This window comes from Ziziphus jujuba, chromosome 2 (assembly GCF_031755915.1).
Source record: "Ziziphus jujuba cultivar Dongzao chromosome 2, ASM3175591v1".
NCBI classification, from domain to species: Eukaryota; Viridiplantae; Streptophyta; class Magnoliopsida; order Rosales; family Rhamnaceae; genus Ziziphus; species Ziziphus jujuba.
In genome coordinates, this window is record NC_083380.1 from 8,313,241 (window position 1) to 8,340,231 (window position 26,991).

Here is a 26,991-nt window from a genome sequence, read left to right on the forward strand (position 1 = left end):
AGTCAAATAATAACATTTTTCATCATTTTTTAAATGATGAGTGAAATTTGTAATATTAGTCACTTAATCTTCTTTGCTTTTTTTCCCCCTTTAATTTGCAGAACAGGAATGTACATTCTGATATGGACTTAAAATAAAAATATTTTAAAATATGAGGATAAGTACAAACTAGCTAAGCGTTGCCCATTCTGGATATGGGCATTCATAAATCCATCCTGGTCCAGAATATCGAACACAATGGAGCCACAGGCCCTCTTCATGACCATCATACCTGCAATTATTGTATATAATAAAATGAAAATTTATCTATATATATGTATATGTGTGTGTGTGTGTGTGTGTGTGTTAAGTGAAAGCCAACATATAAATACCAAATTATAATCAATTACAGAAATCATAAAACAAAGGCAAAACAAAACCACCAAAAAAAAGCATACATGTTAGCTATTATGGGAAGAGTTCTGCGGAATGAAATAAACCACAACTGTGAGTCAGTTTTGGAAATTATTAACAGTATTAATCATATAATATTAATCCAGAGTATCGAATCTTTTACTTTTGTTGAGCTCAAAATGGGAAGAGAACTTGACCAAAGATTCAAGAACAAAAAGTCCACTTCATATAAAAAGCAATCACATTTATAGACAACTTGCAGACCACAGAATATGCCCTTTCATCAACGATAAGAAGACCAAAAACTTACTACTACTATTTAAGGGGAAAAACATTAAAAAGGTATCTTACCCTTTTGGAGCTAAATTTGGACAGTTTGTACACATGGGATCAATGCTGAAATCTTCAATGGAATTTCCTCCATTTGCATCGGAAGAATTTTGATCAAAACCAGATGACGGAGAATGGCCTGAACACACAGCAGCTTTATCAGCGCTCACTCCTTGAGTGGAACGATCAGTTACATGTTTGGATAGGTAAAGCATGTCATTGGCTATTGGATGGCCTGCATATTGCAAATGGACACGTATCTACATCAAAGAAACACAAAAGAGTCAGTGAATAACTTAAAAGTCAGAAAGTAGATATTATATATTTCTTTGGCCAAAACAGCATGCGTGAAAAGTTAGGTCACTAGTGCGTGGCTTCTATCCAGAATTATCCGAAAAATACAGGGATACAAACAAAGGAGAATAGGAAAAAATGGTCAATTAAGTTGTTTTGAAATTCAAACCTTAAGAAAGAGGACCAAAAATAAAACCATATGATGCAATTTTAACACTCATTTACAGAACAAAAGGAGAGAGTCAGAAGGGTTCAGAGATTCATTAACATCATTACTTGGTGTGTTCGGCCAGTGACTGGCTCGCACAAGACAATGCTATGGATACCATCGGTACTAATTCTAGTGAACTTGGTACAAGCAGCCTTCCCCTTTATGGAAGTATCACCACAAGAATTGCCAACCTGCATATAAACAAGAGCCTTTGGAATCAGTACATCTTATAAACTAATATATACATCGAAATTCAAAAATTATTGGAGACCACTTGTAAGTAACCAATAAATACCACAAACTGAGATGAATAACACAAAAAAGTTTAACCAGCAGCTAGTGAACATCATTTACAAGCAAATCCATTATGCACCATGTGCTAGCTGGCAGGCATCATTCTTATTGCATTTTGCTGTAATACTCGAACAACTGACAAGACATTTTACTTCATCTATCCAATACGATATCCTAACATACCAGTAAAAGAATTGCTTTCATAACAACAAACGGCTCAATTTTCACATCAGTTTTGAACATACAATTGAATCTTTAATTGAAATTGGGAGATTAATAGAGCTCAGAAGCCAGTTCATGTAGTTATTAAGTTAGCAACAGTAATCTATACAGTACTCTACCCCAAAAAAAATAAAAAAATAAAAAACATTAATCTATAGAGTAAGGGGATGGAAAGAAAGACTCACCTCTGCTGTGCTCCTTCCTTCTCGAGCATTATAATCTATGTTAACATTTACAACTTGCTGGGGATAAAAAGAATCAATATGTAATGAAAATAAAAACTATTGACTAAATACACAATAGTTGGCAATACACCAATTGTAACCAGTGCCCTCACTGACTTTCCAACACTCCAGGCTCTTAAAGTTAAAAAACAAGTTGATAAGACAATACTAGACCAGCACCACAGACAGCTGTGGACAGCATAATTGCACAAGCATATTGGTCCATGCACAATTGACCAAGCTTTAAAAAAGAGTATACCTCATGTTCAGGAAAAACCCCAATGACTCTTGCAACATACTGTTTGTGCACCTTCCCTGCCTCAATCTGCAAAGTTGCATTCTACTTTAAAAAATAGCAGAAAGGAATATCACCTTATTTTCCTTTTTTTAATTTATAATTTAAGACCAGCAATATGTATAATAAAAAAACGATTAGGAACATCACATTCATAAAATTGGGTCTACATTGTCAGTAATCAGGGAAAATGTCATGCACATAAGATAACATTATTATCAGTACAAGTGCATTCACATTAAAGATTTAAAGCCCCATGAAGAAAGTTATTACCAACGAGATATTAGCATTCATGAATACTGCTATATCAATCTGTCACATAAACTCAAAAGAAGGGTGAAGGGGCATTCATGAATACAGCTATATCAATCAGTCACATAAACTCAAAAGAAGGGTGAAGGGCAAAAAATCTTCCACTTCTGCAAGGGAAATATTTTTGCTACTTGAAGTAGAGAAGGTTAATAGAAAAGAAAAAAAATAAATATATATAGAGAAAGGCTATGGTGCGGTCCGTCCGCATGCGGACCCGCACCAAAGCCGACACTTTTTCTTTGCTGTGTACACATACACAGCAAAGCCGACATTTTTTTTAAAAAGCATCGGCTTTGATGCGGGTCCGCATGCGGACAGACCGCACCATAGCCTCTTCCTATATATATATATATATATATTTCTCCTACTAGGTTTCATATAATCAATTTCAGTTTTCAGGCTTACCTCTTGCCTAAAAATATCAGCTTTTGAAGCATTTCTGGCCAAGATAAGGAGTCCTGAGACTAGACGATCTAACCGATGAACAGCTGACATGATCATGTCAAGGGAAGAACAATAAAGCCAAATTCATACAGATAAAGTAGAACAAGAAGACAGGTTTAAATTCAAGTCAGAAACTAGAAAACTCCATTGGAATTATCTCTACACAAATCTACAAGTTCTGCATCCAGAATATATCTGAAACTATGGATACGGAATAAAGGTGCTAAGCCATACTCCGCCTGAAGGATGCCAACAATGGTGTTCTTACGATACTGACCACATGGATGCACCTGCATAGCAGTACAAACTTCCATAAGTACAAGGAAGATGAGGCATAACAAGGAAGTTGAGGACTTCCTATCAAGAACTATATTTACCCCAGGTACATTGAGCAGCAAAAGAAACAGAACCATAGAGTTAAAGGAGGAATGTGATTTCTTCCCACTGCATTATAAACTACAGACAATGGACCGAAGCATGCATAACTAATATGTGCTGACTCACCGGAACAGAAGCAGGTTTACAAACAGTCAGCACATCCGGCTCTTTCCGGAGAATTTTGACATCCCAAGCCATCACCGGTGGTTCATGCCTAAAACCTTTGCAGTATCAAATTACTAGCACCATAAACTTACAAAATACAGTTTTGAAACAGGAGATAAACAAAGCAACTGAAAGAAACATAAAAAAAAAAACAGGAAGCAAATGCTCGTACTTTAAGATCAACATCAACAGAGAATACAAGAATAACAACACTAAACAATAGATTAAAAAATAAGCAGCCTTAGTAAAGAAAAGAAGATGCTCCTGCAAAATAGATTAAAAAATAAGCAGCCTTAGTAAAGAAAAGAAGATGCTCCTGCAAATATAGTTAATTGAAATTGATACAAAGGACTAAATAAATTAGCACAAAACATACCTGTGCAAAAAGTGGCTTATCTTCTGTGATGACTTAACTATATAGGAAACCGGCACCATTTGTCCGTCAACTTGTATCCTTCCACATTTGACAGCATCAACCTACACGTTTTCTCAACCTATAATTCTTAAAACTCATAAAAACAAAAAAAGCCACTTCAACATACAAAAAAATATGCATGGTAAAGGATCACAGTCACGCATACCCAATTGGATTTTGCCACAAAACTATAACATATTTTAGCTCATAAACAAATATATTCAAGAAAACTATTTGGGGGCATTAAGAATGAGTCATACATAGTAATCATAAGGTCGGCCTTTAAACTCTTGGGCAAACAAATCCACAATGCTCTTTCCAGCCCACCGATTCTTCACCTACCCACAGACACTTAGCAACAAACAATGAGTGGGTTCCATATAAATTTAGCAACTTGAACAGTTAATCACATTCATATTTCATACATACATGAGAGATGAACTCGAAGTAGTACGGTCTTACGTGGCGCCTCCCTGCATAATTCCCGCCCAAATGTTTTCTTTTATTTTCATTTTTATTTTGCAGAATTCAAATTGTTTTGGAAAATTTTGAATTTTCTTTTTTATAGATATTACCGTTGCGAAAGATGTAATCTTGACGCTCTGGTGGGTTCACTGGGGTTTGCCACACAATTTCCATGTTCTTCTCTTCTCTCTTCCTCTTCATATGTTTTTCTCTCTTTCGCTTTCAAGATCGGATTTTTGAGCTACCAAACTTGGAAGTGGAGGGCGCAGCAGAAAACCCTTTGTCCATAAAAACGACGACGTATCTGTTTTTCGGAAGAAATATGCAATTGGTTTTTTTTCTTTTCTTTATATTAATTATAAGGAAATGTAAACGTGTTTTTCTCCACGCAGTATTAGGCGGCTAAAAAACGGTGCCGTTTGAAAGCGGTTTGTGGGGGGTGCTTTGGCAAGCACTTTTTCCTTCTTCAGCTCACCAACAAAAACACCGACCTCTGGAAAGTGGAATCTACCGTGGAAGGAAAAAAAAAAAAAAAAAAAAAAAAAGGTGTCTGAGAACCGCTTAGTTTGATCGCCAACTAAACAAGCAAAAGGGTATGCTTCAATTTCTCAAAAATTCGATCTTTGTCATGGTTTTGGTATTGAAATTTGCATAAAAATATGATTTTTTTTTAATGGGTTTCTTAAATTTTCTTTGATTAAATCATATAAAAAATTCAGGGTCATGATCTGATGAACTCGTTTATCGCTCCAAGTAATCTGTGATTGGACGGTAGAGAAAAAAATATTTCAAACTTGGAAGTATATCGGTTTTGTGGGTGGAGGTGAAAAAGGTCAAAGTGTCGCAGATGCCGGAGGAGGATTTGGTGGACATAAAGTTTAGGTTGTACGATGGGTCTGATATTGGACCTTTCCAGTATTCATCGACCTCCACGGTTGATATGCTTAAGCAGAGGATTGTAGCCGATTGGCCCAAAGGTTGGTCCACCTTTTATCTATGGAAATGGATTATTTGGTCAATTTTGAGTTGGTTTTGAATTTTGTGTTCGAATTATTATTAATTTTGGATGTTTATTGTTCGAATGTTTGGATCCTTGATTTTGGGCAATTGGAATTTTTGTTGACCTTTCAATAATTTGCAAATGTTATGCTGATTTTGCTGAATGATCCAACCGAATGGTCAGAGAGTTTTATTTGTAATTACCCAACTGAGTGGTGTTGGATTTAATGTAATTGACAGATACTATTGACTGTAATGAGGGAAAGATTTTTTAGAAAAATTTCTTAGAATTAAGTTGATATTAAAATTATAGTTTGGTCACTATAGAATTGACCCAGTTTGCTTGTATACTTTCTTTGGTGTTTTAAATTGAAGTTATTAATCCAGAAGGTGTTTTAAAGCATGTAACTTTTATTTTAATTAGCATTAAAGGCACATGGGTTGAATCAGTTGATGTAAGGAAAAAATTTTCATGCAGTGAATTCACTTTTTGCTTCTTTTACTATTTTACTTATCCCTGTGATCATCTTTGAGATTTTTTTTTTTTTTTTAATATCCGGTTGCAATTTTTTCTTAGGCAAAGCAATAATCCCAAAGGCCGCCAACGAAGTAAAACTGATCAGTTCTGGTAAGATTTTGGAAAACAACAAGACAGTTGGTCAGTGTAAATTACCCTTTGGGGATAATGCTGGGGGAGCTATCATAATGCATGTTGTTGTACAGCCATCTCTAGCGAAAGCAAAAGCAGGTAATTTGTTATATATGACCATGATATGTATTTTCTTTCTCCTATAGAAGAAACCATATTATCTTCTAAATATACTAGTATGTGATATTTATTTCAACAAAATTTCAAGTTCTCGAGTCACAAAATTTCTACTTGCAATTGTTTAGGGTTTTCTTTTGGCCATTGCATCCGCTATTTTAGGGATTATTTAAATGATTGATTTAACCAAACCATTTGATAATATTTTGTAATGGATTGTGTGTCGCTGACTGCAATCCTGTAGAAGATATTTGTAAAATCCTGTTGAAGCTTATCCATCATATATTTATAAGGAGGCTATTGAAGGGAGAACATGTCAATAGATATCTTCATATGGATGTTAACATACGAAGGGTGTCTTGTAACATTTGTTTTGAGGCGTGTCTTTTCATTAGGTTCTCTTCCCACTCTTCTCGTGAGATTTATTTCACTTTATTGTCCAATCCTCTGTAATATTGAAGTAGTTTCCCACTTTTAATTATCCACGCTGTCAGTCCAAATTTTCTTGTTAGAATGCAAATTTGAAGTGCCATTATTCATTCCCATGCAATACATAAGTTCACTATTTTGTATGGCTTACGGTATGAAAGGTTGGATAAATAACATTATCCATACATAAGTTCACTATTTTGTATGGCTTACGGTATGAAAGGTTGGATAAATAACATTATCCTTGTGTTCGTAATAAGGTTGGATAAATAACATTATCCTTGTGTTCGTAATTTGTCAATTTTTTTAACATCACATTTGGCATGTTTGTATACCAACCTATCAATAGTTATACAAGAAGAAAAAGAACCTCTTATCAATTGCATTTTCAATGTCAATTTACTGTTTTCAAATATTATACTTGATGTGAAAATGATGGTTCAGAAGCTCAAAATCTAAATTTGTCAGATGTGAGTCGATAATTGTTGCATCCCTTTAATAAGTTTTCTATCTAGTGATTCCTGAAAGTTATTGTGGCTTTTGTGAACAGAGAAAAAGATTGATGATTCGCCCAGAAAAGTCGTTTGCTCATGTTCTATATTGTGAAAGAAAATGGACATCCCGTATTTAACAGTATGGCTTCAAAAGTTATCTTTGGACATACCGTGTTTGTTGCAGCATTCATGTACAAGTTCAAGCTGGTGATGATGTGTCTGTAGGAAACCAGTGTTCTTGATGACTCGTATAGATCTCTTTGTATCACGAGGTTGCAAGGATTCTGTCAATCCTTGGTCTATTGTTTTCCATCATTACAGATTGTTTGCTTTCTTTCCTTTTTTTCCTTGTTCTATTTGCTTTTTTTTCTTTGTTTTTCCTTGTTCTATTTTTGTCATTTCCTGTCCGGTCTTATAGATTAACTGAATGATTGTGCAGTAAAAGCAAGCTGTATAGACCTTATTACTGTAAAGATCCCCATTCAAATTTCAAGGATAAATGTTGTATGTATGATGTCTCTTTGTTGGGTTTGATGATGTATGAATGGGAGATTTAGTAAAACAGTGTGACATTGCATAATTAAATTTCCATACTGAGTTTGCATAATAAGCTTGTGCTGAACCATTTTCTTTTATCCCGTTATGAATAAAAAGTTTAAATGGTGCATTATTTTGGACCCTCACCAAGCTTGATCTTGCACTATCAGTTCTAGTTGGTCTCACCTGGTAGGGTTGTAGATTTTCAAGATAAAAATTTGGGATTTGAGATTTTAGATGAGACACTCGGGAGTTTTCCATTATAAAATGTCAAAACAACATGCTCACGTTCAAACAATAGGACTAAGCAACAACCTCTACAACAAATCTACAGAACAGGCAATTCTACAGAAGCGAAATAAAAATGAAAATAAATAATAGTGATGCAAGACACAATAATCTAGATCCGATTGAAAACTCTCTCTGCTGCAGCTATAGTCTGTTGGATATCTTCAGTAGTATGTGCCAAACTTGTAAATCCAGCCTCAAACTGTGATGGTGCGAAGTATACACCTTCTTCCAGCATGCCCCTAAAAAACCTTCCAAACTTTGCAGTGTCGCTCTTTTTTGCATCAGAAAAGTTGTGAACGGGCCCTTCTGTAAAGAAAAACCCGAACATTCCCCTTATATAGCCACCGCATATTGCGTGACCAGCTTTCTTCCCAGCATCCAAAATACCTTGAATGAGTTCTCCTGTAATCTTATCCAAGTATTCATAACTTCCTGGCTCCTTCAACCTCTTAAGGGTCTGAATACCTGCAGTCATTGCCAATGGGTTTCCACTTAAGGTCCCAGCTTGGTACATGGGTCCTGCAGGTGCTACCATTTCCATGATCTCCCTCCTTCCTCCATATGCACCAACAGGCAATCCACCACCGATGATCTTCCCTAATGTTGTTAAATCAGGAGTAATGCCAAAATACTCCTGAGCTCCACCATAAGACAATCGAAAACCAGTCATAACCTCATCAAAGATAAGGAGAGCACCATTCTCTTTGGTGACTTTCCGTATGGCATTTAGGAAATCTGGCTTAGGAGGGACGAAGCCAGAGTTCCCAACAACAGGTTCAAGGATAATTGCCGCAATCTCTCCTTTGTTGGTCTCAAAAAGTTTTTCCACAGCTGAGATATCATTGAAGGGGGCTGTTAGAGTTTCATATGTGGCTGCCTTTGGAACACCAGGAGAGTCAGGGAGTCCTAAGGTGGCAACACCACTACCTGCCTTGACAAGGAAGGGATCAGCATGACCATGGTAACAGCCCTCGAACTTGATGAGCTTCTCCCTCCCAGTGTAAGCCCGGGCAAGGCGGAGAACACCCATGCATGCTTCTGTGCCTGAGTTAACAAATCGAACCATTTCTATGCTTGGAACAGCTAGGATCACCAACTCTGCTAGTGTATTTTCCAGAAGACAAGGTGCACCAAAGCTGGTTCCTTTCTTCATTGTTTCAGCAAGGGCTGCAAGTACCTGTAGGCCAGTATAAGTCAAAGATTACCGAGTTCATAATCACAGAGAATTCAATCGCAAATCACAAACAAAACAAAAGTAATGTCTTCTTCACTGAATTAGCTAATTAGAGTACAATCAGAATCCTTACTCTCCTCTACTTATCTTCCATTTTCCTCCTCAGAAAGTGCATCAGGTTGTCTGACCTGAACATCCCTGTTCCAAATGATGGGATCATTTCCCTCAAGAGATGCACTAAAACTTCTCCCCAGCTAAAAATCATGTTTGCATCTCTTCCTAGTAGACTTTTCACATTCAAGATTATAGATGTCTTCCTTTTTCTTCGCCTTTTGCTTTTTCTCTCAGTAAATTTCACCTTAGTCCTACTTTAATGCTATCATATTAGCGAATGAGCCAAACCAAGCACACGTCGGCAAACTTTTATTTATAATAAATTCCCAAGTTAAAATTTTACCATAAAAAGAGGGATCTAATCATCATCCTAATTTTATGCAGCAAAATTTTGATATAAAAGTCACAAGCCCCACATATCTAGCAGTAGAATGGAAAATGTGAGACAGTTATAGATGTCCATACTACGGAAAGAACATCTAGTGAGACAGTCATAGATGTCCATACTACAGAAAGAACATCTAGTCCGATAAAGAAGAAAACATAATGTAGAAGCAAGGTGCTTGTACAATCAAGAATGTAACATATGGTACATCTTAAGAAAATTAAAAATGCATGTTAAGTCAAAGAGAGAATAGAACCTCATCATCTGCGTGCCCAATTATCGCAGGTCCCCAAGAACCGACATAGTCAATATATTCATTGCCATCGATGTCCCACATATGAGATCCCTTGACAGAATCAATGATAATAGGTTGTCCACCAACAGATTTAAAAGCACGAACAGGGGAATTTACACCTCCAGGCATCAACTCCTAAAGAAGTCTTGCATGAATAACTATTTAGAGAAGTTGACACAGTTTTCATATTCAATAAACAAAAAAATAACTATAGAAAAGTAACCATAAAAAGCTAATAAGAAGAAGTATGAGAGGTTTCATAGAAGTGCATTGTCAAGAACAAATGTAAATTAGAAAGCAAACTATGGGAGTTAGGACCATAATACCAATACACAGGTCCAAAATGGATCAAAATCTTTATTCTAAGTCAATCATATTTCAAATCCAGGGCCAAAAACTAAAGTAATTCAGCAAGATCATTTTAATTTGGCTGAAATATAAGAAAACATGATATTATGTCTATTGAACCAAAGTAAACAGAATATCCATTTTCCAAGAAAAAATGTTTAACTTGGAAATAATTTCTTAATTTAAGAACGAATCAGTTTCAGGTTTAGCAGCAAATATTCCGAAACTTCACCGGCCAAACCAATCCCAAAATAATCCAAAAATTAAAAAAAAAAAAAAAAAAAAAAAAAAAAAAAAGAAAAAAGAAAAAAAAGCATGATCCAAACCATCCACCACAAAAACCCAAACTCAAAAATCTAAAACACCCAGAAAGCAAAAAAGATCAAATAAAAGCCAAAAGTACCTTAGCAGCATTGAAAGCCTCCTCAGACTTCTGAAGGGTGAAATTCTTCTTCTTCTCATCAAGTGAGACAGCCATATTCACACAGCAAAAACGACGTGTTTGCGAAAATTGGGAAATGGGTCTCCTAGAGAGCTTCAGATTAGAGCACGAAAGCCCAACACCAACCACCCCAGAAGTAGTGTTCGCCATTTTTGCTCTCTAATCTCTCTGTTATCCCTCTGCTCTCTGCTCTGCTCTGCTCTTTCGGGTCCAGAAGATAAGAAAAAGTGTAAGAACTAAGAAGGCGAGCTTACGATTAGAACGTGGGGCTTATATAAACAACATTGGGCTTTACGGGTCGGGTTTGAAAGTCAAATTAAGTTGGGCATCAATTCTAAGCCCAGCAGGGGGGCGGCTCTGTGTGGGTTAGGTGGATAATTATTAGCAGTCTTAACCAAAAAATAATTAAATAATTAGCATTGTCAAAGTGCAAAATATAATTTCATTATTTTATATCCTAGAAAGGAAAATAGAAACATTTGAAGTTCTTCAGAATACCGACCAGAATACTTTATTCATTAAAATTTAAAATGCTAATATAAATTTCATTATTTTATTTTATGCCTCGATGTTGACCAGCATACTACACTTCATCAAAATTTTGAAAATCAGTTTAAATTAATTCATTACATTTGAAGTTTAAAAAGTTCCACACGAAATTGTCAAGTAAATCTCATCCAGACTGATGCAACAATCAAATCACAAACTTAAAAAAAAAAAAAAAAAAATGGAATTCAGATGAACACTTTCACTTGGCCATTTAAATTCCACAAAATTGTGTCTCTTTTCCAAATTTACACATCTATTTATTTCTGCCAAAACAATCTTAAGTCATGCTTTTAAAATACTTGGAGTAATATTCCCCTTATTCCATTATAGTGAAGGAATAACAGCTTGGTCTTACACTGGTTCAGCTTGGTCTTACAATGGTTTTTCTTGGTGCGACATTTGTGTTGGCTGGGATGCCACTGTTAATGGCAGTGTTGGTCCATGAAACCAGTACTGACATTTTGTTATCCGGAGGCAATGCCGGTATAGACAATTTGACATGTACAATCTAGCTTCTCACCACGTGTACGGTCAACATCCACGTGGCAACCATATATGGTCCGGAACTTTTTTAAAGTGGAGGATCATTAAATGATAAAGACATGTTGATCATAGACATCAGGGAGGACATGTTGATTATTTATTTAGTTTTTTATTTATTTTATTTTATTTTTTACTACGTGGCGCTTTAACTTCTAAGTATGTACATTCAGAGTTTGTTCATAAACAAAAGAGGAAAAGACACAGTGACGTTTTAACTTCAGGATGAGTTTTTTTTGTTTTTTTTAAATAACCATTTCAACTATAATACCATTAATAAATTAATATCATCGCGTATAGATTTAATTCAGGAAAGACAAAATTAGAGTTAATGAAAATTCCAAAATCTGGCCTGCATTGCTTCAACTAACTGGCAATCAGAAAGGTCCTTTGCCAATTGTATTGTGTATATTTTGAAACTCTCATATAAACAATATATTTCGCCAATTACCCAATCATGCCAAACCTTAAATGAGAGAGAGAGAGAGAGAGAGAGGACAATAACTTGAAGCAATTACTGCAAACAAAATATCGGTGGTAAGCTATATTATGTGATATTATGTCCAAAAACAATTGGCAAGCAGATCAGAGAGTGGGAAACAAGAAAACATTCTCTTTTACCACGTCCGGCTTACTCAAAAACTAACAAGTGGAAGCATTCCTCTTACTATATAGGTTCAAGTCGGGGCTACCCCGTCCCCATGGGCAACGCTACAGTGTCCTGAGGGAGGAGTTTACGGCTGCTGCTACAGCATCATATGTCATGATCCTCTTCTAATCTCTCTGTTTCCAACGGATGTAAACTACCTTATAGTGTATACTATATACATGTTACTGACCCAAAATATATATATATATATATATATCATACCCGGTATCAAGCCAAATCCTCTTATCAGTTACCATTAATATCAATAGCAAACTGCACCCTTCTTCTCCTCTGCAACCATCCATGCCCACGACCCAAAACAAAATACAACCATTTCCAATATACAAAAACCCCCAAACCAAACTCCAAACTCCAACAATGGCACAAAACATCAAATGATATAGCTCAAAAGCAGAGCACCACAAGAAAAAGCCAAAATGCACGGATCTCATTATCAACTACCAACTACCAAATTAATCCTAACTTTGAATTTGGATTTTCCATTTTTATACGTCTTTGAGGTTATTTTCTTTTCTTTTTTTTTTTTTCCTTATAATAATGCTTTGTTTGTGAGATAATAGCTGTTATTAAGAGCAGATGACGGAGGAGACTGATAGTGGGTAGAGGAAAGTATTGGCATACTGAAAAGAGAGAGTTCCACCATTGATCAAGGGCTTCCCATCGTTAACCAAACAGTCATCATATCGAAGGCGCTTGAAGACCTTGGGGTTGACGAGATGAGCAGAGCTGAACCAGCCACAGCTGAGGTGAATCCCATAGATGTCGCAACCCGTGACACACACGTTCATGATCTCAACGGTGTAGGTTGGGATGCCACTTGGGAGTGGGCCAGTGGGTCCTTGGTTTATCACTATATCCGACTTGGTACACTTTTCCCCCCAAATGCGGTCCGGTTGCTCCACTGCTTTTGCTGTGTAGAGCACGTACAAACAAACCAATTAACAAAAGTGGGAGTGAGGGGTCTTGTCGATCATATAATAAATACGGGTAGTGTAAAAGCAGACTTCTAAAGTAAAGAATACACTGTTTCTTGCCCATTAAAACACCACAATATAAATATACAGCACTACACCAATAGGGGACGCATCTATGGACAAAAGACACTTTTTGAAAGGTGATTCACAAGAAGTCTACGTCAAAAAAAATTTAAAAAAAAGAAAAAAGAAGAAAATCAACACAAAAAGGTCAAGAGGTAGACACATCGTGCTTTTGCTTTCCCTGTATAATTCTTTTCTTTTTTTCAGTTAGCTCAGCTTCACTATTGAAAATGAAATTTCAAATCAGAATATAAAAAAGTTTAATTTTATACTTCTTTTTCGCTTTGCATTTTCTTCTAGTGCAGAGCCATTGAATTCACTGAACCCTTCTTTTTTTTTTTTTTTTTTTCCCCTTATAGACTAAGATGCTAAATGCCATCCAGCTAGCCAAAATTAAGTTTGCTAATATGCGCCCCTGACCGAATTGCCGAGACTCTTTCTAATGGATAGACACGAAAGCCGTGGATAAAAACTGATGGACCATTGGACAGTGGCGGTATCTCATATATTTACCCCAAAAATAAAATAAAATAAAATAAAACTTTTGGTATCTCATAAATATTGAAAATAAAAAATAAAATAAACACCACGGCAAATAAATCATCCAAAATTACTAAAAGAGTGCAAAAGTCAGGGCCACATAGCCAACGGTGCACGTTAGCATCAAAACCGTAACGAAATATGGGCGTGCACCTCTGACAAAAAAAATGCTCGGTACCTATCTGAGCAACTCTGCTGCCATATTCATTTGCAAACAAAAGGATTACAAAACTTGGTCATCAAACCCACTCCTTTCAGGAATTTAGAACCAGACCCCTTTTCTAGCAAAAAATAAAAAATAAAATAAAAAAATAAACCCCACTCTCCCTTTGAAATTCTACATGATCTCCATCTTCACAAACACAAATTGCCCACAAATTTCAGCCAAAAAACACAATTCGGAATAAAATCAATTGGCTTTCTTACCATGACGAAGAAGCCTGCGGTGCATTGCAGTGAGTGTGTTGTTGCTGCCCCCCAAACTCAGCGACCTTGCTCCAGTGGAACCACTGTAATTGCCCAGACCTGTAACAAAATTCAGAAACAAAAATTAGAAAAATAAAAAACATATATATATAAGACAAATAAAAGAAAAGAAACAGAATATTGGTTTATTATAATGCCGACTAAAGAAGACAAAAACAAAGGAGCAAACCCCTATTGTCGCTGAAAGAAAGGCCAAGAACAGACAAAAACAAAAAAGCAAAAAAGCAAACCGATCGACCACCAAATCTTAAAACAGAAATTAAAAAAACGAAAACACAAAAACCTTTAGGAATCTGAGATATAACAAATAACAATAATGAGGGTGAATCTCTCTCCAGTAAATTTTTCAAAAGTGTCCGTACACATATACCTGAGAGAAAACCAACCAGCAATAGCAGAATACCAACGACGAACAACGATATGGAGACGGCAACTCGGCGACCCAGCATGATTAATTTTCGAAAGAATCAAAAAGCCGATCCAAACTCGTGGTATTGAGTTTTGGAAGACTCGGTGAGTTGATGACCAAAAAAAAAAAAAAAAAAACACACACTGGTTGTACGATTTCAACAGCCTAAACCGCCATGGCTAGGGATGGCCTCTTTTCCTACTTTGACGCTCTATGACCTGCTTTAGGGAGAGAGAAAGAGAGGTAGAGAAAGATATCAGAATGGATTTTATATCACATCGAGAAGCTTCAAAAAGTGAAAGCACAGACAATATATATTAGCCGTCGATATGAAATGAAAAAAATAAAATAAAAAAAAAGCTATTCGGATTTGACTTTGCAGTCACAAGAGACTGAAAGGAAAAACTATGCGAAGGAAAGACGACATACGTAGGCTTACTCTAAAATAAACAAACGACGGCCATTTGAGTTCCAAAAACAAAGCACGAGAAAAGCAATACAAAAAATCTCCAGCAAAACCTCAAATCGACTCCTAGAAAAAATATTCAATCAAATGCTAATGATTTTACCGGGAATGGAACTTTTTCTCGAAGAAAACAAAGCGTTTTGTGCGCTTGTTAGTTTTTTTTTTTTTTTTTTTTTCTAAAAGATATTAATTCTTGTTAATCAAACAATGCGAAAACTATTTTTGAAGATAAGAAAGGAAAATGTGGACTGATTTTTTATTTTTATTTTTTAAAATTTTCCGGGAAAATTTTTCAGAGAGGAAAAAAAAAAAAGAGGCTGAGCAGCGGAATTTACTGAGAAAAAATAGAGCATAAAGCAAAGAATAAGCGGCAGGCAGAAAAAGCAGCAGTCGTACTAAAACAGCACACAAACATTACACAGGCAAAACGCACAGACAGACAGACAGAGAGATAGAGAGAGTCGGACATTGCAGAGAGCAAGAAATAAGCTCCAAAAAGCATATACGCAGCGCAAATCGTGAACCACCATAAATGACAAAACACCACAATCCGCAAAAAAGCAGATCATCCATCAACGCATTTATTGTATGTATCATATGCCTACACAAAACATGTATAAACTGAATATGTAAACCATATACACACACACACACACACATACACACCCCTATAGATACAGTGATACAGTATATGTATAGGTTTTACCTTAGGGCATGGAGAAGGAGAATGCAGAGAGAGAACTAGGGTTGTGTCTTTGGGAGTTGGAGCTAGGAATGTAGGAACGATGGAAGGTACACACACGCGCGCTCTTCACTATTTATAGCAGTGATTTTTATTCCCCTTTTTTCTAATTTATTATTTATTATTTAATTTCATTATTTAATCAGGGGTTAAACGATGCACGTGGGGGCTCTTAAACGACAATCATAATGATGATAAAACGAATGATTAGCTTTTTTTTTTTCTTTTTTCTTTTTATCTTCGCTTTGTTATTTTTCAGGTGGGACCGGGTTGGATGTGGGACCCGCTTGCATGTCCACGCGTTTTTGATGTGATATGCTTGTTTCCTTCTCCATTGGTGTTTGGCTTCAGGTATTTGCTTTTCCTTAGCACGGTTGGACTTGAACTTATGCTGCCTAAGTTTTTGTTTCTTTTTTTTTTTTTTTTTCACTTTAATTTCTTAATTAAGTTATCTTGAGTTGTAGGGATTCATTGTATCAAAACCATAACATGAAAAGAAAGTACTAAGTTTAAAATATATGAGTTTGTAATGTTATATAATATGAATAGGTTCATGTGCATGTATTTAAGAAAGTTGGTGGAATTAAGCCTTTTATATAAAAGGAAATATAAATGTAGTCACGGAGCATAAAATGACAACACAACATAAAGTGCAACTTCATATTAAATGCTATTTCGCCTACAATCTTCATATATCCTTCTAAAGTCAATATTTTTATTTTCCCTTTTCAAAAAGAAGAAGTCAATATTTTTTTATTCAAACAACCAAGATGTATATATATACATATATTTTGGTAAGTTCTTGTCCCTTTTTTATAATTAAAAAAAAATGTCTTTTGATATTAGTATAGATATTATGTAGAAATTTTATAATATTGTGAAATGATAATTTTCAAAATAATAACGAATTATATCAAAAGTTAAATCATAATTTATAAATTCATAAGTATGATAATTGAGTGTTTTCTTTCAATTAAACTATCGTTATTAATAGTTATAGTAAGTTTTTGTCCATTAATAATTTTTATATATATAGTATATATATGAAAAATATCAAAAGAGCATGCATATTTGACTTTTTTTCTTTCTTTTTTTTTTTTTTGGTTTCTTTTGTCTCTGCATATTTTGACAATTGAAGGTATGATTGATTACTTGAGACTTATATAGGAAGGGGCTTTATTGCATTCTAAACTTGTGCAAGAAAGAATTGTTGCAATCAAGGTATATGTGTGTTTTCCATTAAAGGAAATGGGAGTCAGCTTAGCTAATACCGAAAATGGGTTTCAAAGTTCCAAATCCTGCCCAAGGACAGAGCGATCTTTCTTCTTTTTCATAAAAGGAGAAAAAATAGGAAAAAATATGGTTTACAGCTTTGTGTAGGTAAGGTCTACTAACCTGAAAAGAAAAACTTGTTTTAAAGACCATTAAAGGGGCAGCATAGTAGTGAATGGTTGTCCCAATGCACTCCATTTATAGAGTTTCATCCTTTTGATGAGTAGTTGAACATGTTTGTCAACTCAATTTAAGTAAGCCATCTTGGTTTCCCCCACTACAAAAGCAATATTCTGAGCATCTCAAAGTTTTGTATTCATTAATATTTTTTCCATTCTTGTCCTCCAAGTTAAAGACTATGTAACATACTTTATTATTGACCAGTTATAGACTTGAAAAGCCATATAGACACTTTTTTTTTTTTTTTTTTAAATTTCTTTTTGAGTAATGCGAAAGATCCCCATTTGTTTGCCATGGACGTTTTGAATAAAATATTCTTAAGTACTCATATTGCATTGGTGTATAACTTAAAAATCTATTCATTTGGAAGATAAGATTACTTTATGAAAATTTAGATGACTACGATTAGATTGTTCTTGATATTTCATGCTCACTAAGCACAAGTGATTCCATCCAAAAAAAAAAAAAGGCAACAGTAAATTAAGTTAAACAAGATTTGAATGCGGTCTGATTTGAGTTGTGTTCTTTTTTGAATTTTCTTTCCACCCTCCTCCTACTCTTCATCTTTCTGGTCAAACCATTTTTGATTGATCAATGTTAAAATCAAACTCTGATTTGATAGCAAATTGAATTGAGTTGGATATTTAATACCCAACAGGGCAAATTTTTTAAAATCACATTTTTAATTTTTTTATCTAGGACTCAGAGGTATTGAAACAACAAAACTAAAATTATATTAAATTATTAAACTATAGTTGCTTGTTTTTCATTTGTGTTTGATTTTTATTATCGATGACCGAATTGATTAGTGATTTTATTATTATTATTATTATTATTTCACTTCAGATTTCCACGTTTCATTTTCAGACACCAATTTGACTACCTCAGCTGAAATACACAATGAAAGTGATGAAACGACTTCGTTCTATTGATGGAAAGGGATCTGAAGCGGAGGGATATACAAACCACAACAATGCACAACTACTATACAAAATTTGGCATAATAAACCACCATAAGCATCTCGATGATTGAATTGCCTGTTTCTTCTAATCGTGCTATTTCTGATTTTCCCCTCTCCAATTTTGCTAGTGTTCAAAAACTATACAACCCTACATCTACGTCAGACTACTCCAAATGCCCAAGTTGGCAAGTTACTAAGTCAGCAAAAAACTCAGATGCCGGAATCTTACAACTGAGAAGTAAACCTCACCACCACATAGTAGCGAGCTGAGTCATAGTCGGTCTACTTTACTCCATTGCTGCCATTAGCAAGCTTCATCTTTTCCAGAAGCCTTACCTTGTCCAACAACTCTTGGATGGTATTAGAAGCCTCCTACAGGTAATAATAATAATATAGTTACAATCATCTCATGCAAACAGTGATGGGATAAATCTTAAAAATATACAAGCAAAAGAATTAAATGAGCTATACCTGCAACTTCCTTCTCAAATTTTTCTCCTCGTTGTCCCGTCGTTCCCTTTCCTCAGAGAATATATCTATTAGACTTTCTTGTTCTTTGTTCAATTCGTCAATCTTTTCTTCTGCTTTTTGGAGCTGATAAAAGATGAGGTAATCGATTATAAAATGTTACATTGTGAGAATGCCAGATCTTCACATGACTTGGGCTGCTAAAGATCACATACCATAACGAGTAGAATGTACCGAAGGATAGTTTGCAAGGCAGTGATAGTTGAATTAATGTTTTATTGCTGTATTAAATGTAGCTTTATTTCCAATAAACAAAGATATGTATAGCTTAAAACAGTTCCCACATTTTCAAGAAAATGGAGGGCAGAAGGCACACACCTGAGTTTCAAGCGACTTGCACCTGTCTTTTTCATACTGCAGTTCCTGCAGCTCCTCTTCCCTCTTCTTCAATCTAAATGGAAGAAAGAGGCAACCATAGAGTCGAGTATGACAAGATAGACCGTAAAGTACTTTAGAAACATTAAGATGAGAACTATCTACAATCCATAGAAACAAAGAACACAAACCTTTCCTTCAGTTCATGATTTTCTTCTCTCAACTGCTCTGGAGTTTGTAAATCAGAATCTGAAAGGTGATTCGTATTATTAACACCACCTCCCTGTCATTTTAGAAAAAATAAAACAATGAGAAATTCTCTGTTGCAAAAACCATAATGCCACATGCAGCCATGATTACAGGGGTATGTTATCACAATCAATCACTAAGCAAATTAGATTACCTTTAAGGGATAATCAATTAATTATTTTCACCATTCATTATATAGTATAGGTTAAACACAGGGGACTTCACCTTTTACAATGTTGTATATCTTATCTTATTAAACAAGCAAAAACAAAACACAGGAAAAAACTTACAACTTTGACAAAAAGAGGACCTTTTGAAAGCATTCACTTGAAAAAGGACCTTTTGAAAGCGCATACTTTTACTTCCTATTGCAAAATTAAAACGAAAGTGAGTAGAAATGACCTTTGACCATGATCCTGTGGTGGGCGAAATAGTGCTTCCACCAGATGCATGATCCTGCTGAGATCTGTAGTCTTCCATATTCAAAGACCTATTCACTTGAGGACTATCTTTTCTAAAAGCTTTGTGAGCAGGGAATGCCTTATGACTGCTATTGTTTGCCTGTTTCTCAGGAATGGTAATATGGATGTCATCTTCACTATCGTTCTCTGATAGATGTGATGATGGTCCAGAAGAACTTTTTATTTTCCCATATTTTGAATCTATTCTTCCATGCTTCTGATAGAAACTTGATTGAAATTTATCTGAAACTGGGGATGTTTTCCATTTGCTTGAGTTAGTACCATTCTTTCTGGATGGAGATGACTGGAGAAGGTAATCAGGAGAATTTTCTACAAAATCAGAATATTTGTATGAGATTCATGACAAAGTTCCCTACTGGAAGAAACCAACCAATTACAAATATGTAAGCCACACAGTAGAGGAAGACAAAAGCAAAATTGATAGCTAGAACAATGTGGGGTCCATCGATTACCTCTATATGCAGAAGCACTAAGAAGTTTCTTATTACGTCTAGGAGCATAGCCAATTCTATGACAGTTTGTGGTCCTATTATGTAATAAACACCAATTAGTACTCCAAAACAAAGAAACAACTAAGAACAGTCCATAAGCTGCAACTTGAAATAAAGAAACCAAAGATTCCAAACCAGTAAGTCTTTTGCATCTGTACAAGTCGTGCCTCAAGTCTGGCAAGAACAGTGGTACGCTCAAACCCCTGCTTATCATGAGCTGGTTCAACAAAGTTAGCTTCCAAAACACCTGCCAGACATAAAGTAAGAGTATCAGAGATGGTACCCCAGTAATAAGTAATTTCTAAAATCCTGACACTTGAAAGTAGAAAGGACACCTATAACTCCACGACCATCACTTCCTGCAGCATTCCAAAGCCTCCAAAATGGCTGGCCAGCAAAAATTATCCATGTAAGAGAACTTTCTTAACAGAGCTATCATGATGTTTCTTTGAGGACATTAATTATATAACCATACACCAAACAGAAGTGCATAAAATACAGCCAGTTAAAAAAACTATAAGAGCTATATCGTATCAGATGTATACGGGCATCCCTAATACTTAACTAGGAAAACATAACACTAAAAAAAGTTATGACCCAATGAGCTGAACTCAACAATCTATCATTCACCTGGAGTCCATTCATCTGCATTTTTTTTTAAATTTTTATTTTTTTTTAATTTTTTTTTTTGGTAATAAGAGTCCATTCATCTGTAGTTCACTATCTGGAAAAAGAAGCTCATCCCACTCATCAGAGGGATAGTGTAGCTTATAATTAATTTAATTAAATATACTCCAAACAAGGCCAAAATCTAATAAAAACACACTTGAATAAACAAGATAGTAGTGTCTAATCTTAATTTTTCAAGCAGAAAATAATTTTAGTTAAGAGTAGGCTGCTGAACTGTAGTTATAATTAGATGAACTTTCAAGCATGCCCTGAATCAAGCTATAATTAATCACAAAATCCCATCAAAAGATCATATTAAATGGTTTTGTCTAATTTTCTTTTGAATAAACATACTGCAGAAGAAAGAAGAACTAGAAGAGAAAGTGCATGGAATAATTTGTGAATGAGCAATTTAGGAAAAAATTGTATAATATCAGATCATATTTCCAATAAGATAAGATGTCATGAATATTGTATTTTAAACAATAGAAATACCTTGATCAGTCGATTCTTGTGATAGACATTAAATCCTTGAACATCAATATGATATTTGGCATCCTTCACAAATCCAATGGTAACAACAGCAACCATCTAAATATCACAGTTGCATACAATCAGAATCAATATAACATATGAACGTTAATAGAAATTTTCTCTTAAGAATATTTACATTTGAATCCTTTAAGATCCCATCAGCCCCAGCCTGTGGCCTATATGTAACCTCCTGAGACATCATCATATCATTCACTATGTTGTGGTGCTCAACGTCTATTCCTCGAAGAATTATTCGAAATCCGGGAGGAAGCCTCAAATAGAGAATTGAGGCGTAACTCTGAAATAAAAAAATTGCAATCACTAACAAAGAACACAAAAACAGAAAGCCTAATTGTCTTCACACATTATATCATGTCCAGATTTTGAAAATTTTCTTCATTATTTCACTGTTTGGTTCCATAATTTTAGCTCTCCATGCACTTGCATCTTTCCTACATATTTAAACACTTCCCTTTGTTTCTTTTACAGATAATACTTGAAGCTCGTGGAACCAACCCAAATAATTTGCAGTCCATGCCAATGACTTGCATGAAACCAAAAAACGAGCGAAATATTATTCTATCACGATATAGGTAAGAAGTCAAACTTCTTTCATCACAGACTGGTGCAATCTGACCTTACTTTTAACAACTATAATTTTATCATCCAACAGATTGCTACAGTAACATTACCCTTAATGAGTGCCGATAGGTCAAGAAATGTCGAGAATTGGGATACTCTTTAGCCATTAGTATATTCTTTTCATCTCTATTGACCCCTCTAATTTGGATGTCCTGAAAAGATCATATAACAAATTAATCAATTATACATATAGAATACATTCATCAACGACAGAAATGAAGAATGAGAATAATTCAGAAATTAATCTAAAGACATACATGTGGATCAGCATCAAAATCAAGTTCCAACTGTCCTTGGTCATCCTCCCAAAGGTTGTATATGATAATCCGTGTTCCATGATCTTTCATCAAGCAAAACTAAGAAGCAGGCAAAAAACAGAGTTAAGAATGCATCATGTATTTCATCATGAACTCCCATAAAGTTGAGTCATACAATATTTTCAAAAATTAAACAATGTTAGTGCAAGCCACTAGCTACTAGATGATGGTTCTATCAACTAAATTCAAATTGGGAATCAAACAGGTATACTGTCAGGAAAACTCAATAGTCGAACAAAATCAAAGAACAAGCATAGGTTGTCACATTTGGCTGCCTATTGGGTGTGATCAAATAATTGGGTTGCCTTTCCAAGCCCTTGATGGACGACAAGAACAACCAATGATAAAAGAACAAGAAAATTAGAGATGCATAAAGTTGCATGGCATGTTAACTACTCAGTTAACGCACTAGAAGAATGAGGATTACCTGATTAAGAAGGTCCACTTCACTAGAAAATGGAGACCATTGAACTATTGTTTCCACATTTCTGTTCCAGTCAATAATAGAAGACCTTATCATCTTGTTCCACTGCCCTCCTCCTCTTTCATAGTCGAGCTTTTTATTTCAGTTAAATCAACAAATATGAGCAGAAAATTAGTATGTTGCACGCTAACCAACAAAGAAGAAAAAACTAACAAAACATATTCCAGGCTCGAGAATTGAAAAATCACTTTCGTAATACTATGTCTATATGTTCATACTAGTATATTAAGTCTCCAATAGTCATAATACATACATAAGTTACCTCACATCACTCAAAGCATACAATATATGAACAGATTCACAAAGTGACAACTCAATTATGCAAAAAGTATGCTGAGTACACGAAAAGAGTTCAACTAATTTCAACCCAAATTATATGAGCAAAAACAACCAGGTATAATTACCATGGGAACCACAATATCTTCCTTGCCTGTGCTCCTCAAAAATGTGTAAGATAGCAATCCAATGCTCTGTGTAGGGCTAAATGCAATATCAGCAGGTCTAAATTAGTATCAAATACAAACAAGCAAATCGGTAAAATGCAATAATTTTTTATTAAACAAAAATAACAGCAGGGAATACTTGAACAGCTACACCAAAGAGATTGTAATATAAAAACCAATCATTGAAAACAAACCTCTTTCCATCCTTTCCACTACAACGTGAAAACACAATCACATCTGCTCCAAGCCTCATTGTACTTGTTTTAAAGCCATTTCCATCTGCATTTAAAAAAAAAAAAAAATTAAATAAATAAAGCATTAACATGTCACTCTTCAAGTAGCAAATAAACGACCACAAAACTGTTCAAGACAAGGCTTTACATTGTCCAATGGTGTTTGCAACTTTGCTTTTGGCAGAATACCCCAACGACATGCAATGCCGCATCTTATCTGGATCCATTCCGCCACCATTATCTGAAATAGAAATCAAAAAGCTATTCCTGAATATAATAAAATTTGAACATAAACATCAAATCTTAGCATAATTGATAAATCCTATTTACACACATAACATCCATACTCAACCACATCTGGTGTCTCTAACTAGATATTAAAAACAAGAATGTAATAAAAAACCAGTTACTTTTAAGACATTTGAAAAGCCAAAACTAGTTTATCAGAAATCTGAGGGTTGGAAAAAACTAATGCAGCGCTTCTCCATAATTAAGATAACAGAGTTCACCCATACATTCATACCATATAGTCCAGAAATTAAGCTAGATTCCATAGCATGCACGGTATGGGTCCGTGAACTTTACCTCCATAATTTTATCCCATGCTAATTTACTACCATAAATAAACCATTAAAACCAGTAATTTTGGAATTTAAAACTTGTTATCCTCAGTATAAAATATAAACTTTTATAAGTCTAGTACAAAGTGTTGAGTACTGAGATATTGTGTGTGTGTGAGAGAGAGAGAGAGAGAGAGAGAAAGAGAGAGAGCATATGTGGAAACTAAGCAACTAAAACGGCTACTTACCTTCAATCAGCAACATTCGGCTCTTGTCTTTCTTATTAAGAAGCATATTTATGTTCACATATGTAGCTCCATTGCAGACCTGACATCAAAATCAAGTAATTAGTCGAAGTGGATAAAAATCCACATTTAAAAAAAAAAAAAAAAAAACATAGGATTTATAAAATACCTCATCCAATGCATTGTCCAGAAGCTCTGCAAAAGCTGCAGAACATCACAAGCACATGCGAGTTAGTGCGAAAACACATAGTCAACAACCGTACAGCAGACACAAACTTACCTCCAAGAGCCCACTTATGACTGGTTGCATTCGAATGAAGAAACTTAGGATGAACCCTGACATGATCCATTCCACCTACATAACAAGTCATCAGTTTCTGTTTTTTTTTTTTGGTGGGAAACACATCAACACGTCCTAAGTTCATGACAACACCAATCAAGTATATGCCCCAAAAAAAAAAAAAAAAAAAATATTAAGGCAGACCAACATACATTGCTTACTAATCTAGCTTCTATTCCACAGCAGTTTCCCAAAATGTCCTAAATTACACATTAACTCTAATGTTGAAATCAAGCCCATATACACCAGTGGATCAAAGTCTATTTTCCAGCTTACAAAATAAGAAGAAACCCAGGCAAAAACCAATAGTACTCCAAATTGTCAGAAAAAAGCATGTCATTTATACATATACATATACACATATAATGATTTATATATATATATATATATGCTTACTCTGGTTGATATTTTTCTTTCCTAATATTCCAGCAATTTATCACAGTCAAAAAATAAAAACCAATGTGCATGAAGAAGTATAAGATTTTTAAAACTTACCCGAAGAAGAATCCCAATCGGAACAAGGAGCTCCTTCATAATCCCCAGCCTTCCAGAACTGCTTATTACCTACCGCGACGGTCGCATTCACGCTAGGTTGTTCTTGCAACTCACCCGCCTTTTCCGGTTCCGGCAACAACAACGGCGCAATGATATCGTCGAAACCCACCGGGAAACCCACTCCGAGTTCGTTCAGCTTCCTCTTCTTCCTTAAACCTCCATCTTCACCGACATTAATCCCAATCGTTTCCAAAAGTGCCTCCTCATCATCGGAATCCGAGTCACTGCTACTACTGCTACTACTACTACTACTACTATCAAGATCGATTACCGTCGGCGTACATTTCGAAACGTCGCCGCTCCGACTCGACGTCGGCTCCGGCGCCGCCGCCACCTGCGGCGTCGTTTCCACTCTCTCTTTCTTCACCACCACCGCCATTCTCTTTTCTCCCATAAATTAAAAAAATCAAAGACGAAAGCGTGACAGAGAAGGATTCTTTAAAGGTTTTTTTTTTTTTTGTACTTTTTTTTTTTTTTTTTTTTTTTTTTGGGGAAGAGGGAGATTTGAAGACCCAACGGAAAAGAACTAGCAGTTGAAACCCCTTTCGCCGTCCGAAATGAAAGAAGGTGCAAAAAGGCAAAGGCGGTCTTTTTAACTATCGGTGCCACGTATGCTGTTTCGGATCCATACCACTATGGACGGTTAAGATCAAGTTCAATTAGCCACGTGTTAGGCTTTGATATTTGAATGTGGCGGTATACGTCAATTACGATGTTTTAATTCCCAGGCGCTGTAAAGCCACGTGGACGAATTTTTTTGGCTGAAAAGCTTAATTGCTGGATTTTATCTTGGATTCGAAGAAAAGTCAGTAAAAATAAGATGAATAGAAGATAGAACCAATTTAAAATTTTGAGGATTTTAAAATTATTTATAAGAAGATATTGAATTTAAATTTAAAAAAAAAATTATATAAATCTAATAATATTTAATTTAAATTTTATAAAAATTTATTAAAATTAAAATTTATTTAATTAAAATTTTATAGAATTTTTTTAAAATTTAGATATATTAAAAAAATTAATAATTTTAAAATATTTTAAAAAATAATAAATTTAAAAAAAAAATTATGAAAAAAATTATAAATATAAAATACAGTTTTAATTTTAAAAATTTCATCAAAATTTTATAAATTATCTATAAAATATATAAAATTTCATAACAATTCATTAATATTTTTATAATTTTAAATTTATTAAATTTTAAATTAAATACACCCACAACATATTTGATAGTCAATCTTAACTTAAATGAAAAATAATTGGATTAGATTCAGATTTCTTATAATAATCATTTTTTTGGTAAATGGGGAAAATAACCTTTTTTTTATTATTTGT

The 26,991-nt window shown here is 34.8% G+C and overlaps 5 protein-coding genes and 1 long non-coding RNA gene across 6 annotated transcripts; 2 read left to right on the top strand and 4 right to left on the bottom strand.

Moving 5' to 3' along the window:
• Positions 1 to 4,781, bottom strand: LOC107404508 (RNA pseudouridine synthase 7). Its single transcript, XM_016011461.4, has 12 exons — positions 4,553 to 4,781; positions 4,407 to 4,450; positions 4,238 to 4,315; positions 3,939 to 4,039; positions 3,524 to 3,611; positions 3,231 to 3,309; positions 2,981 to 3,063; positions 2,228 to 2,293; positions 1,930 to 1,986; positions 1,294 to 1,419; positions 745 to 983; positions 1 to 271 (listed from the first exon to the last, which is right to left on the bottom strand). Exons 1-12 carry the CDS (start codon positions 4,641 to 4,643, stop codon positions 169 to 171), a joined length of 1,155 nt encoding a protein of 384 aa, XP_015866947.3. The 5' UTR covers positions 4,644 to 4,781; the 3' UTR covers positions 1 to 168.
• Positions 4,782 to 4,891: 110 nt separating this feature from the next.
• LOC107403476 (membrane-anchored ubiquitin-fold protein 3) lies at positions 4,892 to 7,641 on the top strand. The gene is made up of 4 exons (XM_048473077.2): positions 4,892 to 5,035; positions 5,162 to 5,419; positions 6,019 to 6,189; positions 7,187 to 7,641. The coding sequence occupies exons 2-4, from the start codon at positions 5,290 to 5,292 to the stop codon at positions 7,240 to 7,242; spliced, it is 357 nt and encodes a 118-aa protein (XP_048329034.1). The 5' UTR covers positions 4,892 to 5,035; positions 5,162 to 5,289; the 3' UTR covers positions 7,243 to 7,641.
• Positions 6,196 to 6,929, top strand: LOC132800465 (uncharacterized). Its single transcript, XR_009635580.1, has 2 exons — positions 6,196 to 6,859; positions 6,897 to 6,929. It is a non-coding gene; the product is annotated as an uncharacterized LOC132800465 (long non-coding RNA).
• Positions 7,642 to 7,898: 257 nt separating the features above from the next.
• On the bottom strand, positions 7,899 to 10,962 carry LOC107403475 (glutamate-1-semialdehyde 2,1-aminomutase 2, chloroplastic). The gene is made up of 3 exons (XM_016010359.4): positions 10,678 to 10,962; positions 9,888 to 10,061; positions 7,899 to 9,135 (listed from the first exon to the last, which is right to left on the bottom strand). Exons 1-3 carry the CDS (start codon positions 10,864 to 10,866, stop codon positions 8,068 to 8,070), a joined length of 1,431 nt encoding a protein of 476 aa, XP_015865845.2. The 5' UTR covers positions 10,867 to 10,962; the 3' UTR covers positions 7,899 to 8,067.
• A 1,348-nt stretch (positions 10,963 to 12,310) lies between these two features.
• On the bottom strand, positions 12,311 to 16,229 carry LOC107403464 (TPD1 protein homolog 1). Its single transcript, XM_048474127.2, has 4 exons — positions 16,120 to 16,229; positions 14,909 to 15,165; positions 14,479 to 14,577; positions 12,311 to 13,385 (listed from the first exon to the last, which is right to left on the bottom strand). The coding sequence occupies exons 2-4, from the start codon at positions 14,985 to 14,987 to the stop codon at positions 13,042 to 13,044; spliced, it is 522 nt and encodes a 173-aa protein (XP_048330084.1). The 5' UTR covers positions 14,988 to 15,165; positions 16,120 to 16,229; the 3' UTR covers positions 12,311 to 13,041.
• A 2,285-nt stretch (positions 16,230 to 18,514) lies between these two features.
• Positions 18,515 to 26,189, bottom strand: LOC107403463 (protein MICRORCHIDIA 7). Its single transcript, XM_048474227.2, has 20 exons — positions 25,597 to 26,189; positions 25,042 to 25,116; positions 24,931 to 24,965; positions 24,765 to 24,843; positions 24,105 to 24,197; positions 23,918 to 24,002; positions 23,685 to 23,760; positions 23,224 to 23,352; positions 22,737 to 22,835; positions 22,530 to 22,631; positions 21,974 to 22,135; positions 21,799 to 21,894; positions 20,970 to 21,021; positions 20,770 to 20,881; positions 20,596 to 20,669; positions 20,064 to 20,452; positions 19,604 to 19,695; positions 19,416 to 19,488; positions 19,041 to 19,163; positions 18,515 to 18,941 (listed from the first exon to the last, which is right to left on the bottom strand). The coding sequence occupies exons 1-20, from the start codon at positions 26,048 to 26,050 to the stop codon at positions 18,852 to 18,854; spliced, it is 2,490 nt and encodes an 829-aa protein (XP_048330184.2). The 5' UTR covers positions 26,051 to 26,189; the 3' UTR covers positions 18,515 to 18,851.
• Between the last annotated feature and the right edge of the window lie 802 nt (positions 26,190 to 26,991).